At 40.1% G+C, this 17,851-nt stretch overlaps 1 protein-coding gene and 1 long non-coding RNA gene across 2 annotated transcripts in view; both read left to right on the plus strand.

The window, feature by feature from the left end:
• The window catches only part of LOC133046155 (uncharacterized), a 135,609-nt gene that overhangs the window by 36,796 nt on the left and 80,962 nt on the right, over positions 1 to 17,851 (plus strand). The gene's annotated exons all lie outside the window — the stretch shown is intronic.
• LOC133046274 (protein S100-A11-like) lies at positions 4,409 to 4,752 on the plus strand. The gene has a single exon (XM_061129194.1). It carries the CDS (start codon positions 4,435 to 4,437, stop codon positions 4,744 to 4,746), a length of 312 nt encoding a protein of 103 aa, XP_060985177.1. The 5' UTR covers positions 4,409 to 4,434; the 3' UTR covers positions 4,747 to 4,752.

Genomic DNA, 17,851 nt, shown 5'->3' on the forward strand with positions numbered 1-17,851 from the left:
CCTCCCCACTCTCCTCCCCTCTACCTACCAGCTGTTTGCCCTCTGGATCTATAACCCTGTTTCTGTTTTGTTATGTTTAACAAAATATATGTTTTGTTTTTTAGATTCCACATACAAGTGAAATCATACAGTGTTTATCTTACTCTGACTAATTTTACTTAGCACATTACCCTCTAGACCCAGCCATGTTGTCATAAATGGCAATATATAATTTCTTTTTTATGGCTGAGTAATATTGTATTGTATTCAAATACCACATCTTCTTTATCCATTCATCTGTCGATAGGCATTTAGTTTGCTGCCATGTCTTGACTATTGTAAATAATGCTGCAATGCACATAGTGGTGCATGTATTTTTCCTAGTGACTGTTTTCATTTTCTTTGGATAAATGCCGAAGAAGAAGAATTGCTGGATCATATGGTAGTTCCAGTTTTCATTTTTTGAGGACTCCCCATACTGCTATCCATAGTGTCTGCAGCAATTTACATTCCCACCAACAGTGCATGGGCTGCGCTGCACTTAGTTGCTCAGTCACGTCCAGCTCTTTGTGACCCCGTGGACTGTAGCCCACCAGGCTCCTCTGTCCATGGGATTCTCCAGGTGAGAATACTGGAGTGGGTTGCCATGCCCTCCTTCAGGGGATCTTCCCAACCCAGGGGTAGACCCCAGGTCTCCCGCATCGCAGGTGGATTCTTTACCATCTGAGTCACCAGGGAAGCCCAACAATGCATGAAGGTTCCTTTTGTTCTACATCCTCACCAACACTTGTTTTCTTTCTGATCATAGCCATATAGGTGTGAGGTTCTACTTCATTGTGGTTTTGATTTACATTTCTCTGATGATTAGTGATATTGAGCATCTTTTCATGTATGTTTCTTGGAAAAATGTTCGTTCTGAAGCTCTGCCCATTTTTTAAATCTGTTTTTTTTTTTTGTTTGTTTTTTTTTTTTTGGTATTGAGTTGTATGAGTTCCTTGTACATTTTGGATATTAACCCCTTATTGGCTATATCATTTGCAATTATTTTCTTTCATTCTGCAGGTGGCCTTTTCATTTTGTTGATATTAATAGTTTCCCTTGCTGTGCAAAGCTTTCCAGTTTGATGTAGTCCCACTTGTTTATTTTTGTTTCCCTTGGCTGAGGCGACATATCCAAAAAAATACTGTTAAGACCATTGTCAGAGAGCATACTGCCTATGTTTTCCTCCAGAAGTTTTATGGTTACATTTAAGTCCTTAATTCATTTTGAATTCTTTTTTGTGCATGATGTGAGAGAGTAGTTCAGTTTGATTGTTTTGCATGTAACTGCCCTGTTTTCTCATCACCATTTATTGAAGAGGCTGTCTTTTCCCCATTCTATATTCTTGCCTCCTTTGTTGGAGGCTAATTGCTCTTGTGCATGTAGGTTTATTTCCATTGATCTCTGTGTCTGGTTTTGTGCCAGTATTATACTGTTTAGATTATAGTAGCTTTGTAGGATAGTTTGAAATCAGGGAGTGTGATACCTCCATCTTCATTCTTCTTTTTCAAAATTATTTTAGCTATTTGGGGTCTTTTGTGTTTCCATACACATTTTAGAATTATTTATTCTAGTTCTGTGAAGAATGCTACTGGCATTTTGACAGTAATTTTATTGAATCTGTAGTTTGCCTTGGATTGTATGGTCATTTTAACAGTATTAATTCTTCCAATCCATGAACATGGCTTACATTTTGGTCTACTTGTGTTGTCTTTAATTTCTTTCATCAGTGTCTTATAATTTTCTTTTACTTCCTTAGGTAGATTTATTCTTTCATATTCTTTTTGATGTGATGGTAAAGATTAGATTGTAAAGATTAGATTAAAGGGGATTCTGACCACATAAACAGAGTAAACAATGACAAAATGGCAAGATGATATGGCTTTTACTCCTACTCTTTCACCAATATCATGATATTGAGAAATTATAGTCATATTCTAAAAATATCCTAAAAATAATTGGAATTTCATATATTAAGCATGGAGATTATTTATTAGAAACATTTTGACCTAAAACAAATAGACTGCCAATTTTTCTCCAGCAAAAGTAGGTTTACTTGGGATCAACCAAGAATTGCACTTCAGGGTTTGCAACAGGCAAACCACCCTTCTGCAAAAATGAAAAGGAAAACTCTTTTATAGAGGGAAAAAGGAAGTTGGGAGGACTATAGTAAACAGAAGCCATGGTTTCTTATTGGCTGATTTGTGACAGTGTCTCATTGGCTGAGTGCTTGCTAGGAAAGAAAAGGACATCTTTCTTCTTCCTTTTGGGCTCTTCACTGGTTGTCAGGCATGAGAGCTTCTGGTCTCCCAACTCTTATTTAGTTGAAGCTTCTGTTTAACACTTTTTCACTAGGTGAACAATCTGAAAAACTTCAAAATTACTGGTAGAGCAGAGAAACCATTCATTTTAGAGTTAGATATGTGTTTGTACCAGACCCTGTATCTTTGTTAAATGGATGAACAGAACAAGTTACAGAGCATCAGTGCAACTCTCTCATCTGTAAAATAGGGACAGTAGTCTCAGAGATTAAAGGAGATAGTTTTAAGGCATCTAGCTTCATTTGGGAGAAGGCAGTGGTGCCCCACTCCAGTACTCTCGCCTGGAAAATCCCACGGATAGAGATCCTGCAGTCCATGGGGTCGCTGAGTTGGACACGACTGAGCGACTTCACTTTCATGCCTTGGAGAAGGAAATGGCAGCCCACTCCAGTGTTCTTGCCTGGAGAATCCCAGGGACAGGAGTACCTGGTGGGCTGCCGTCTATGGGGTCGCACAGGGTCGGACATGACTGAAGCGACTTAGCAGCAGCTTCATTTGTGGCATAATTTGCGTACAAAGAATGTATTTGCTTTCTTAATTTGCCTGTTTAGTCAGTCCTGTTTTGAATTTTATAATATAGTTGTTTCTCTAATCCAGTATTAGGTAGGCGATTTTAAAATAAATCCCAGAAAGGTATTTGTAATTTTCTTTAATTTTTTCTTATTTCATTTGAAACCAGATTGGAGGCTGGCAGTTGTCAGGAAATGTATCTTTCATACTGGAGTTAGGCATAGAGAAAAGGGTTTTTGTCCTTGAAGCTATTTGTAGTTGCTAGTAGACAGTTGGGCTTCCCTTGTGGCTCAGCTGGTGAAGAATGCATCTGCAGTGCGGAAGGCCTGGGTTCGATTCCTGGGTTGGGAAGATCTCCTGGAGAAGGGAAAGGCTACCCGCTCCAGTATTCTGGCCTGGAGAATTCCATAGACTGCATAGTCCCTGGGGTCACAAGGAGCTGGACACAACTGAGTCACTTTCACTTTCACTTTTCACTTTCAGTGAAACTGAAACTGAAACTTTCACTTTGAGTAGACAGTTGCTATCCCTGCCACATTGTTATTGGTACTAATACATGCATAACATTTACAGAATGTTAGAAACCTGTAGAAATACATTGTTTAAAAAACTGGATCTGTGGGCACTGCTTTTTATGTAATATACGTATTTCTGATATATCTTTGGTCTTCTTCCAAAGTTCCTGGTTCACAGGTCCCCAAACTCTGGGAATTTCCTGTGATAAGAGTGGTAAGTATTTCTTTTGTTATGTTAATGAGCAACTTTGGGAAAGCCTTTTGGTAACCAATGGATGTGGCACTGTTACTAGAAACAAGCAAGTAATTAGAGGGATGCAACTTTCAGTTCCCCCATGGCCTCTGGGGAGGGGAGTGGTGCTGGAGGTTAAGTTCAATCACTAATGGCCAGTGTTTTAATCAGGTGTGCCTATGTATTGGCGCCTGCATAAAAAGCAATTACGGAGAGCTTTCAACCTGGTGAACATGTGGAGGTGCTGGGAGAGTGGGTCACCTGGAGTGGACATGGAAATTCTGCACCCCTGCCCCATACCCTGCCCTGCTGCCCTGGACATCTCTTCCATCTGACTGTTCCTAAGTTATATTCCTTTATAATAAACTGGCAGTCTAATAAGTAAAATATTTCTCTGAGTTCTGTGAGCCTAGGAAATTAATCAAACCCTAGGAGGGGGTCTTGGAAACATCTGATTGATAGCCAGATGATCAGAAGCACGGCTGATAACCTGCTCTTGTGACTGGCTGTGTTTTGACCGTTAAATCTAGCATGGGTCATTGGCTGCTCCTGTGTGGGTAGGGAGATAAAGGAGATTTGTGGTTTTCCTGGCCAGGTGTCCCCTATCAGCTAGGGAGAATTTTCCAGAGAAAGGAGGTGCTGTGAACCTACCCACCATGAGGTGGATGAATTAACTTTTTTGGGAAAATGCCACATGTCTTATGGCATGTGCCAGCAACACCATACTACGTCAGATGTTTTGCTGCTGGTGGCAAGCATTCTATTGATAGCCCAGTGCAGCACTGTCCACTAGAAATGTAAAATGGGCTCGTATCCGCGCGCCTCACTCTTCTCCGACATGGCAACAGTATCCAGCCCTACGGAGACTGAACAATGCATCGAGTCTCTGATTGCTGTTTTCCAAAGGCATGCTGGAAGGGATGGTAACAACAGCAAACTCTCCAAGGCCGAGTTCCTAATCTTCATGAGTACAGAGCTGGGTGCCTTCACAAAGAACCAGAAGGACCCTGGTGTCCTTGATCGCATGATGAAGAAATTAGATCTCAACTCTGATGGGCAGCTAGATTTCCAAGAATGTCTTAATCTTATTGGTGGCCTGGCTATTACTTGCCATGAACCCTTTGTTAAGTCTGCCTCTGGCCAGAAGTGAATTGGAGGAACCTTTGGGCCTGGCCTCCAGGCCACTCCCTTTCTTTCCAGCCTCTCACAGCCCCCACATACCCTGAGCCCGGCACACCCACCTACCCAGGCAGGCCACTCCTGGTAGTAATAAAACAACATTGTTTTTTAAAACACACACACACACACACACACAAAATAAAATAAAATAGTAAAATTGACCATGTATGTAATTTAAAATTTTCTAATAGCTTCATTAAAAAAGTAAAGCATCAGGATTTCCCAAGTGGTCTATTGGTTAAGACTTCACCTTCCACTGCAGGGGGTATAGACTCGATCCCTGGTCTGGGAGCTAGGCTCCCATCTGCCTCTCAGCCAAAAAACCAAAACATAAAGCAGAAACAATATTTGTAACAAATTCACTAAAGACTTTAAAAATGGTCCACATAAAAAAATCTTATAAAAATTAAGTGAAGCAAAACAGGTAAAGTTAGGGTTAATAATATATTTCATTTTACCTCAATATAGCCAAACATTGCCATGTTGACATGTAATTGATATAAAATTATTTATGACATTTTGCATTCTTATTTTTGTAGTAGGCCCTGGAGAATCCCATGGACAGAGGAGCCTGGTAGGCTCCAGTCCACGGGGTCGCAAAGAGTCATACATGACTGAGCGACCTCACTTCACTGAGGTGATTCTTCATATGGATAGTGGCTACCATATTGGACATCACTGGACCTCAGAGTCTAAATGGGTGGTTGACTTCAAAGGCACCACCTTGTTGTCAGATCATAATCAAACAACAAATCTTGCTTATATTTTTTTCTGTATGGCATACACTTGAGGAAGTAGCAAGAAGACATGGGTGTATCTTTTAGAAGTGGGGAAATAGTGGACTTTGTAGTGGGTAGACTTGGATTTAAATTCTCATTCTTCCACTTTAATGATCTTGGCTAATGTATTTAAACCCAATTTATTTGAATCTGTTTCCTCAAATGGGAAATGGGATAATGTTTACATGGTGTGCTTGAGGATTAAAGACTTGCCTAGACTGGAAGAGGTGTCAATAAGCCAGTAGTTGGTGTAACCTCATTGTGAGTGGTTGAGTGTGCACCTGACATGGAGAAGATACAGATACCCATTTTCTCTATCTTCTGCATCACCCCTGCATCTCCCCCTTTCTCTTCTCTCCTTCTTACTGCATTCTCAACTTTTTTCACTTTCTTTCCTACAGTACATCTTTTCATTCACAAATTTGAGTGAAACATTCTTGAAAGTATTGTTTTGAGGCTAATTTCCTTAAAAACAACGATTCCAAAGATTAAAGCTACCTTAGAGGTCCCATTCAAGTCTCAGTTATCTTTAGTATGAAGACACTGGTTTGAATGTTTCTTCCCTTCCTCCCTCCCTCTCTTCCTTCCTTCCTTCTTTCCTTCATCTACTAGTTCCTCTCAGCAAGCTCACAGTTCTCCCACTGAAATTCTTCTTGGGTTTGGGGATTTGTTATTTTTGTATATCAAAATCCTTAAATTCATAGGTTGACCAAAAATAAGTTCAGCTCCACTTATGCTTTGTACCAAAATAAGCCTTGTAAGCATTGGGAAAAAACAAATAAACAGAAAAGATCAGTCCTATGACTAATGCAGTAGGAAGATTTTTTTTTTTTTCTGTAGTGTGTTCCACATTGTCACTACTTAACAGATGGCATTGTGATTGTGTAATTGCTATAATGAATATTATTAATAATGCAACTGCCTATGATCTCAGCCTTCTTTCCTTTACCAACATTGAAAGGGTCCTGTGAAATGTTTCCAGTTGAGTTCACAGACTTCTTTTTAAATTAGTTTATCCACCGCATGACTAAACACCCTTGGGAAGAGCAGCAGCCAAAGCTCTGAGTGGTGTACAACCAGTAGCTGTCCTATATAAACAGAAGCCTTTATGTACTTTGCAAATGTGCCCACAGTTCACAGATCCTCTAAAATAATTACTCTCTCGATAGCCCAGAGAAGTGCTATCTCATAGAAATGTAATGTGAACCGCATATGTAATTAAAATTTTTTTAGTAGCCACCTTAAAAAGTACAAAGAAACAGGCAAAATTAATTTTAATAGTATATTTGATTTAACACAATAAAAACATCTTTTCTCAATACATCTCTAGCCATCTATAACCACCCTCAGTTTCCTCATGAACAAATTGGAAATCTCATGCTGAATGAATTGCAAAAGTCCAGTCCCATGGCACTTGATAGACAGCGTCTCAAGCTCTGAACACGAGATCATCACAGCCAGATTTGGCCTGTGGTAATTAAGGTAGTCAGGTTCAGATAGGTCTCAGATCTGGAATTTGTGTAGGAGGGCAGAAAGTCATGCTTGGACAAGGAAAGAGCTACTTAATGATCATACTTAAAGGTCATTCATTTACTTTTCCAATAACCTAGTGACATTTATCCTAAGTCACTTAAGGAATGTTATAAAATGTCACAGATTTATGGAGCATTGCCGCACAGAGGGTTTAGATCCTAAGATTGGTCTGTATAGAACTGTGACTCTGTATTGTTATTGATAATATAATTAGAGGAAACTGTTTGGCTAGAACAGGAGGTTGGTATCAACATTTTGATAGCTGTGTTTTATTCAAGTCACTAATCTTGTGGAGAGCCTATGGATCTCCACACTGATTCGTTAGTAGAATCAGAAAATATTGATGTGGTCCGTTAAAATACGGTGTAAGATAGGATAGCCCAGAGTTGCCCTCTATGAGTCTTGCACTAGAGAACGACACAGATACAAGTCAAGGGATGAATGTAGGGGACAAAGTATTGGTGTATTCACCATCTTAATGTTTGCATTACTATAAAAAGTTAAGCTTTCCAGTGTAGTAAATGAGTTATATTACTTAATAGATAAACTTCCTTAAGTACTAGCGATTGTGAAAATGTTAAGTAAATTAAAGAATAAGGTTATACTTGAGAAGCAAAAAGTTAATGACCACATGGCCAGTTGTAAAACACAACTATTAAGGTGGAATCAACAAAATATGGGAGATGAACAAAATTGCAGACCAGTAAATGTGGTGGGCATTTTTTTGTGTGTTGGCCATTCATTATTTACATTGTTTTTCTGTTTTTTTTTTTTTTTTGCAGTATCACTCTGATTTCTGTAGGGAAAATATTTCTTCCTCCATGGCATGTGATCTGTTGGGATTATCAGCCTAGGGTTGTTGCACTGCTCTTCTGTAGGTGAGAAGATCCATGATCCAAGCCATGCTGATTGGTCTCTTCATCCTAGTTCCCTGAATCCTGAGTAAAAAGATTCAATGGTAGAAAAATCAGTTGGAACAGATTAATTCTAGTGGCATGCCCTGAAGAGACCATCCATCATTTTCTGCTTCCTAGAGCTTCATTCTTGCGCCTTTATAATCCTACTTTTCTAAGTTCTCCATTGATTAAGAGTTGTAAAGTACCTTTCCAATTAATCCCTTTTTGTGTAAATTACCTAGGGTTATTTTATTAGCCTGTTATCACAGGAGTAGGGCCAAGTTTGTCCTACCACTTATTTTTTTCTAAATGAACATTTATTAGAAAGCATCAGTGTTCATTCATTAAAATATTGCCTACAACTGCTTTAATGATACAACTGCAGAGTTGAATAGTTGACAGAAACCATATGACCCTTAAACCTAAAATATTTCTTATCTGGCCTTTTAAGAAAAAGTTTGCTGACTTTAAGCTTATCAAATATCTTAGATTGAGTCCTTTTGCAGGCAGTCTCTAAGACAAGGACTTTATTGTAAGTAGCTTATTTGTGAGGTGATTGTGAAAAAAGGAGTGAGGAAGTGAGATAGGAGAGGGAAGGAAGCAATAGTTTCCCTTTGTGGGTGATGAGCTCAACTCCAGTTGAGGAGACAGTGTAGAATATATTGCATTTTCCCCATCTATAGGTTGAGAAATCCAGAGTACTTACATACCTGAAACCTAGTTACAGGGTCAGTGACTCTCCTGTACTTCTGGTCTGCCTGGTACCTAGCAACATGAACTCCAACAGATAAGGAAAAATATCTGTGAGTTGCCATTTAATTTTGTTGGTAGTTTCTTTTGCTACTCAGGAGCTTTTGGTTTAATGTAGTCTTTATTAATTCTTGCTTTGTTTCTTGTACTTTGAGTGTCATATCCAAGAAACTGTAGCCATGACCAGTGTTAAGGAGGTTTCTCTGTGTTTTCTTCTAGGAGTTTTATAGCTTCAGGTCTTACATTTAAGTCTTTAATCCATTGTGAGTTGATTTTTGCAAGTGAAAATAGCATTCCCATTTCTTTATTCTGCATGTGTCTTTCCTGTTTTCCCATTGCAGTTTTATTGGAGAGACTATTCTTTCCCCATTGAGTATTCTTGGTTCCCTTGTCAAATATTAACTGAACCATAGGTTTGAGGGTCTATTTCTGGACTTTCCATTCTGTTTCATTGGTCTCTATGACTGCTTCTCTGCCAATATCATACTGTTGGACTAATGTAGCTTTGTAGTATAGTTTGAAGTCAAAAAGTGTGATGCCTCCAGCTTTGTTCTTTCTCAGGACTGCTCTGGTTATTTGAAACTTCACTTTGTGTTATGTGAAAACTATACTGAAGATGGAGATAAGACTCTGAGCAGAAGACAAGGTCAAAAGTTTCTGAAACTTTATAAGTAGGGCATGGAGTACACAGAGTTTGTTTGTTTGTTTGTTTGTTTGTTTTATTTGAAATGGGTGGAGGGGAAGAGGCAGATTTGACAGATGTCCAACAGGAAGACTCAACAGGACTTATGTGTGTAGTGGCCAAGCTGGAGGAGGGAAATCCGTCTCAGCTTCCTGGCCCGGAAGTTGTTCACCAAGCTGGGAGTATAGGAATGGTGCCACTTTGGTACTGTTCAGAGTGGCACAGGGGTCCTGTGCACTCCTCAGAGCTCCTTCTTTTTCTACATGGGCACAGCAAGACCATTTCTCATTTTCTCCCGCGTTGGGAAGGATTATGGTACTCATTTATGTCAGTGGAATTCTGTTAGAAGTGAAGTATGCCACTTCCAGATATGACTCCCCCCAAGTACGACCTTCCATGCAGTTTGTCTTCCTTGTCAGCTCGTCAGATGTATCAGATTCAGCAGAAGACTTTGAACCCAGGGGATAGTAAAGCCACCAAATGGAAGGACTTTGTCCTCAAATGAGCAGAGACCGCTCTTCCTTACCAGCCCTGCATTGGACTATTGGACTGTGACATGAGTGAGGAAAAAAAACAAAAAAACAACTCATAATCTTAAGCTATTAAGGTTTGTAGGTTATTTGCTTTAGCAGTTAGCAGAACATGACTAATAAGCCTGGACTGAGGGATTCATGGAAGAACCAAGCAGCTGTAAAGTGTGGTTCTGGAGCTAAGACCCAAAGGTCATGAGATAAGAATGGGGATCAACAGCTGTCTTTCCTCTCCCCACCCCTGACCACCTGCAGGTCAGGTCTGCGCCTCTGCTTGAATTACTTTTCTTGGAGAATTATACAACTTTCTTCTTCATCACTCAGGTCAGAGACCTGACTGTACTTCTGTACTTCTCCCTTATCATCCACATTCATGGTGATGGACTGTGCCAGTTTCTACTTTGCCTGTCTTTTCATTTCCATGCTCCTTCACCCACCAGTTCTTAGCTTGTCCTATGTGTATGAGACTATTTAGCAGTATCACTTGCTTTGCTAGATACCTATAGTACATCCTCAGGAGTTGTGACAACCAGAAATGTCTCCAGATAATGCTTGACATCTTCTGGGAGGCAAAATTGCTCCCCCAGTTAAGACTTCAAGGACTTAGAACTCTTAAGAACTTAAGAGTTATCTGGAGGATGAGAATGGAAGATTTTCATTTTTGATGGCATTCAGTAGAATTCTCAGGCTCTAGAAGCAAACACCTTTCAACAACAAAATAAAAGACAAAGTTAGCACATTTAACCATGCAAACATTGTTGGAGTAAGTGTATTCTTTTTGTAGCTCTCGTGGAAATTATTTCCTTGGAGATAAAACTCATTAGGATCCCTGGATTCAGTTTTGTCAAAAATGTTTCTCCTCTATACACATGCAATTCACATACCCACCCAGAGTTGCTTGCAATCTCAGCTATAGGAAGCCCAGAGAGACTCCAATACTGGAATAATTACCTAGTTCAGACTAGGACAGTGGTGGCTGAGGCCTGAAATAGGAACTGTAGTCTCAGAAGGTTTGCCTACATGCCTGATGCAAGTTGTCCTAAGTCTTTTATGCCTCTGAAAAATCTTATTCTCTTGTGTTTCTGTTGACTAATGGGGAGGTGATTACATTTAGACAAAGGAAGAAGCCACAACTCTGTGGAGGTAATTAACTAACCCTGAATCCAAGGCTCAGTCTAGAGAAATAATCCTACCCACCTTTCTTCACCCGGACTGCCCTCTAATTGTGTTGCCTGTGCTTACAATTTCCTCATTTAATTGAAGCTTGAATCAGTTATTTGAGCTGCTCTAGTAAGGAAGTATTGCCAGGTGGAGCTTAAAGGGATCATTGATTAAACTGGACAAAGTAACTTCTGGAACAGAATCCCAGTAAGTTGAGGGCTCTAACTGTCTTAGTTTTAAAAATGAGAAACACAACTGTTGGTTGTCAGGCTCATGAGCTGAGCACGTGGGCCATGCCTTAAATGATGCCCTCACTAGGTGATGTAGGAGGTAGCCTCAGCCTAGACCACAGCAGCATCTTCAGGCATCACCCTGCGCCTTAGACACACCAGATTCGTTATGTACCTTGGAATACACTGGGCTTTTTTTGTCCTGTGCCTTTTCTCTTGTGTGTTGTGGTGGTCTTCCCAGGACACGCTTCTCCCTTGTCCGCCTGGAGAATTCCACTGATTATTAAGAAAACTTCCTGTGCTTCCTTCTTACTGAAGCACCACTGAGGACCCCATGTCATGACTTCCTTCCAGAGTTTCTCATGGGCTTCCCAAGTGGCTCAAATGGTAAAGAATCTGCCTGCAATGACAGAGACCTGGGTTTGATCCCTGGGTTGGGAAGATCCCCTGTAGAAGGGCATGGCAACCCACTCCAGTATTCTTGCCTGGAGAATCCCATGGACAGAGGAGCCTGGCCGGCTACGGTCCATGGGGCCACAAAGAGTCAGACATGACTGAGTGACTAGCACACGCGCGCGCGCACACACACACACACACACACACACACACACACACAGAGTTTCTCATGTCACACAACTGGAAACAAACTGTCTTGGGATTGCTAATTATCTGTCTTTTTCCCAACACCAATTGAAATTCTGAAGATGGACTCTGTTCCCCTTGATACTTCTGTCTAGCATTGTGTCCTCATGTGGTGCATTCACAGTGATAAAACTATATTTCTCCAGAGAGGGCAGGTTTAAATGACCCAGTAGCAAAGACCAGGCAAGAGTCTCTATGCCCATCTTGAATTATAAAGAAGAATGTAGCCTTTACCTGTACCAATTCAACCACCATGTAGTGCAATTTTTGGCCCATTTAACTAGCAATTTCCACCTGTTCAGCATCAAAACCAAACCAGTTCTACACTGACCTCATCCAGCAAGTTAAGTTTGCCCCTGGGGCTCCGTGAGTAACTCCATCTGTGCAGAATTGCTGGGGAACACGGAAGTACATAGGAAAAATGAGACATGGGCTTATACCCACTTGAAAGGAATGTTTAAAGAGAGGTTTTATTTCTTCGCTTTCTTTTGCTATGAGAATCGTTATGAGGCTGGCTGGTGAAAAAGGCATGCCACACTGATGGCTGTGCTTGCATGTGCTCGAGTATGACTCTGCTTATACCCGCCCAAAGTTCCCTTGACTCATTCTGGTAGCTGTTTTCCTCCCCCAGACTCAGGAGGACTTCTTCCAGTTATGAAAGAACACTGATGCTAATAAATGCTACCCTGGGCCAGCAACCTTTAACCAGGAATCATCTGTGACTAGGACATGAGCCAGGACATGTGCAAAAGCCTGCACAGAAATGTATCAGGGCGGATGGAACAGAGAGCTGACCAATCAGGAATGCAGTTGCAGTGGGATGTTGCTCCATGGATCTGGAGTGTTTTCAGGCATGGATTTTCTGGAACAGGTGGAGGGGGAGAAAAGGGTCAGAAGGACCACATACCCCTCCCCACTGGCTGCTCCATCACTGGCCAGCCCCACTGTTCCCAGCATATGCCTTGGCTCTTTGTTGTAAACAAACTCTAAATCATCTGCTACTCAAGGCAGGAAGAGCAAAAAAAATAAATAAATAAAATCAAAAACAATTCAGTCTGCACTACTGTTGAGAAGTTTACCTCTATGAGCTCACAGGTGGGTTTTGGTTTTGTTGGACTGATGCTTATATATATAGCCTGTGTGTATGTGTATGCACATGTGTGCAGGTCTCTCAAAGTGAATAACCTTTTAAATCCAAAATTAGGTACAGAAATAAATATTTCCTTTTATTGGGACAGTATGTCATGCAGATGATAGCATTAAAGTGCTGAAAAACACCACAAACATATAAAACCCAGAAAATATAAATTTTACTGACTACCTGCCAATTTTGATTTTTAATAATTTTAACTGCAACTACATATTTATATATACATATCTTTAAGATAATTTTATAAAATACACAAAATTATTCTGAAATTAAGACATAAATAGATACAAATAAGTACATTAAAATTTTTGCCACATTTTACTGAGACCCATAATTAGGTTATCAAATAACTCATATCTCTTGACATATGGTTAGAGATGTGTAGGTGGTTTGTCATTGGAACACTGTTTCTTCAGGTAGACTTGTGGTATCAGAGACCTTCTTGTGTGCCTGTTTGTCTGAGATCAGCAGGCTTTGTTTGATGTATAAATATGCTAAGATGTGAATTGATTCATTGGGATATACGCAGCGTGCAACTGGACACAGTGCTATATCCATTGTTGTACTGCTTTAGGTTTGTACTTACATACCAAGGGATCTGGTTAGCTATATTTAATTTTGCATAAAGAACACATTTGTAATTGTTTAAGAAACATTAACAAGTATATCCCTGAAAGGAGAACATTTTCATTTTGATATGGGTTTGGTTAAAATGAAATCTTTTGCTTACAAATTTGCATATCCATTAATTGGAAGAAGTTTCCACCGACTAGTTTCTGACTCAGCACATTTTAAACCAGTTTTTTTTTTTTTTTTCTCTATTGCCTACATACTTCTGATGCCCAGAGCTTTGAGACATGAGAGTATTACATTTCCATCTTGAGCCCCATGTCTTGATTTCAGGGTTCAACACAGCAAAAGTGTTCCTGGAAGTTCTTCCCACTTTCTTACAGTAATAACTTTACATGAACGAGACTGAGAGCCACATAAATTGTGTCCTACTGAACCCAGACAAAATGTGTGCCTTTCCTTACTGGATTTAAAAATAAAGATGACCACCTTTAAGGCCACTCTGCCTGGGAGAGCAGAGACTGAAGTTTTAAGCAGTTGTGGGGTTTTGTCATTATTATATGTTTATGGATTTATGGATTGCAGTTGATTGACAGTGTTGTGTTAGTTTCAGGTGTACAACAGAGTAAGTCAGTTATGCACATACATAGTTCTCCTTCTTTAGGTTCTTTTTCCTACGGCAGTGTTGAGTTCCCTGTGTTCCACAGCAGGTCCTTATTAGCTATCTGTTTTATATATAGCAGTGTGTACATGTCACTGCCAGTCGCCCAATTTATCTCTCCCTTCCTTTCCCCATTGGTGACCATAAGTGTGCTTTCTACATCTGTGACTCTATTTCTATTTTGTAAATAAGTTCATGTCACCATTTTTTAGATTCCGCATAGAAGCGATATCATATGGTATTTGTCTTTGACTTCCTTCACTTAGTATGGTAATTTCTAAGTCCAGCCATGTTGCTGCAAATGGCATTATTTCATTCTTTATGGCTGAGTAATCTTGCATTGTGTATGGGTACCACATCATCTTTATTCAGCACTTGTGGTTTGACCATCTTTTGTAAATTTTGCAAAAGCTTAAGATCTTGTGAACACATTTCTATAGGGCCTCCTAGGGCCTTGAAAGAGCCCTGTGCAAGTGAAGATTTTTGAAATTTAAGTTTCATTACAGTCATTATAGATCTTCCCTGGTTTTAGCTAGAAGTCTATGGGTTATCTAACTTGCTGGTTATAGCTTTGGGCAAGTTTTCATTCATTCATTTTTTGCATTAATTTTTTCATTCATATTTCAATCATTTGGTTATCTAGGATTTATATACTGCTATAGTATATTGCGCACTGTGAACTGGGACAGAGACAGACAATCAAAGGCCTAAACCAAAGTCCAGAGTCTCAGTCCCCTTCTCCAGGTCCTATCTCCATGGTTACTTTTGTAAGAAACAAGAACAGTATTTGCTGTTTTCTCTCTGGTCTGACAACTGATTCCAAAGGTGGGCACAAGATGCAGGATACCCTCTGACTCCCGTTGCTGTAGGGTCCAGAGAACTCTCGCTTAGTCCTTTCTCCTGCTGGTAACGCCTATTGAACCAGCCCGTCTCTCTCCTCCAACCGCCAAGAGGATCAGAAATTCTGATATGCCGGGCTGACACAAATACATTGCTTGAAAGAGAAGTAGAACTCTGCCTACTTTGAGGATCTCCAAATAAGAATTCTTAATTCCAAATGGTACTTCTAACCCTCCACTTCATGTCATGGGTGTATGAGTCTTCCCTTGGGAGATTCATTCTATACTTAAAGGCCTATTATCTCACAAACAGAAGTGTTTTTGTTTTTTTTTTAATCTCTTTTCCTGTGATCTTAGGCCAGTTCCTCATCTCAATGAACCTCAGGCTCTGCATCTGTAAACCCAGGTATAATGAGAAGAAAATTATAGTGTGTTTGTGGGAAGCTTGGCAAGCAGAAAGCTGTGAACAAAGGTAATTTCCTTTCCATTAGGAACTGAGTGTTTGGGGCAGGTGTATTTTGGAAGAAGATGCAGGAACAAGCTTCCTCATTGCACTGCTGTGTCTTCACACGAGGGCATAGAAGCTGCATGTAGAAACCCCCGTCTAGCTGGTTGCTCAACATGTGACAAATTTTTTAATGACTCTGTTTATTTAAAATATATTACTGGATTGCCCAAAGGTGTATATTGTACAAATATATGTGTATACACACGTGCGCGCACACACACACACACACACACACACATATATTTGCTGGAAATTAAAAATTATTTGAAGAAATGAACACTTGGGCAATTAATAAAATTCTTTAGTTCATGTTCTTGCTCTTGGCACCAATACAGGCACATGAGATTGTCTACATCTTAGAAGCATATAAAGGGCAGACAGCCATGTCCCATTATGTATTTTTTTACAGTATACCAAGCCACCTATCATGCTGATATTAGAGCAGATAATATTTGGCCCATATTGTACCAAAGGGAGGGATATTAATTTTCATTTGGGTTGAATCTGAAAACTGCAATGCTTACCCTGAGTGACATCTCATTTTTCCTGATAATGATGTTGATATGTCTCTGGAATACCCATATGTTCAGCATTTGCTGCTACAAACTTGTTCTTCATTAATTATGGCTATACAGAAGCTGCCAAAAGTTAAGCTCTATGGAAGATTTAAATTTGGGCTCAGAAATGGGTGAAATTTATATATAGAGGGAGGAACAGACTCAAAGAGGTGAAGTTTGTACAACCAAGAAGTATTGGTGCTCAGAAATTAACCCTATTGGTCTGATCCTAAAGTTTGTTTGGGATTCCCATGACACCCACATGGCTTCCAGTCCCAGAAAAACTGGTGAGGAGAAACAGATTTCCTGGACTTTGCATGAAGAGAAACATGAATTTTGCGAGTTGCTACTTCACAATCAAAAGTGTGATTTCTGCTGCTCTAGAGTTTTGCATGGGCATGTAGCATGCATTTGCTTTTTAAAAAATTCATAGATACCGTGTATTTGCATTTCTGTCTGAATTGCCTAACATGTTGAGAAGCGGAAACAGGAAGGATTTAGGTGATACCGGTTCAGAGACATTATACTACCTTTCTTTTTAAGTATCATGCACATTATCTTATTGGTTGGCACACATTTTTTGTGAAGGGTCACATAGTAAGTATTTTGTGTCAGAGTTCTTTTCACAGTGCTCTGACATAGATGAAAATCTCTTGAAATATTTTAAACCCCAGAAATGTCTAAGTTTACCTCCCCCTCCGTTTCTTCCTCTTCCTTCTTCTTTTTCTCTTTCCTGATAGTGGTTAAGAGCATCGGCTTTAGAGTTAAAGGCTGAATTCAGCCTTTTACCTGAACTGTACTTCAGGTATAGTTCTAATTTTCCCCCTAAACCAGAGGCCTTTGCCTTCTCAGGGAGGGTTACAGGGTTACCCTGTTTACAAGAATTACAGGGTTACTGCAGTTCTTTTCCAAAGGGTAAATTTTCTCAATATCGTTTCTGACGTACGTGCTTATAGCCCATCTGTGCATGATGTCATATGGCTCATTGCTCATTCATGGGTAGAAAGCCCTGAAGGCTATATCTCATAGGGCCCTGACACGATGATCTGCATAGAAGGTGCTTGGATGTTATCACTCAAATCTCTTTTGATTTATGAGCCAGACCTTCTAATCATCCTCTGATCATACGTGCTGTTACCCTGGTTCACTAAGGCTACACAAACAAACACGTGTAAGAGCACTGTATCTCTTTAAGACTGAGGACAGAATTCCTTAGGAGTTTCGCTTGGTGGTGGGGTGTTAGTGGTACAGCGAACAGGCCTGAAATGACAGTCCCAATAAACCTCGAGTCCTGGTAGTCAGGAGTGCTTGTGAATGATTCCCCATGAGCTTCCCAGGGGAAGACTTCAAGCTACTGGTCCTCTCAGGACCAGCCATGTCTCATCTCCATCAATGACACATGAAGACAGAAGGGCAAGCAGACGGGAATATTCACACACAAACAAGGGCACTGGGGAAGTTGGCAAGCTCATCCTTCCCCTCCTGCAGCTCCTGCTTCTGTCTTTAACACATCGATTGGATCAAGCTCGAGTCTTTCTTTGATTCTCCTGACACCCTGCTCACTATTGTTTATTTAGCTTATGATTCT

This window comes from Dama dama, chromosome 24 (genome assembly GCF_033118175.1).
Source record: "Dama dama isolate Ldn47 chromosome 24, ASM3311817v1, whole genome shotgun sequence".
NCBI classification, from domain to species: domain Eukaryota; kingdom Metazoa; phylum Chordata; class Mammalia; order Artiodactyla; family Cervidae; genus Dama; species Dama dama.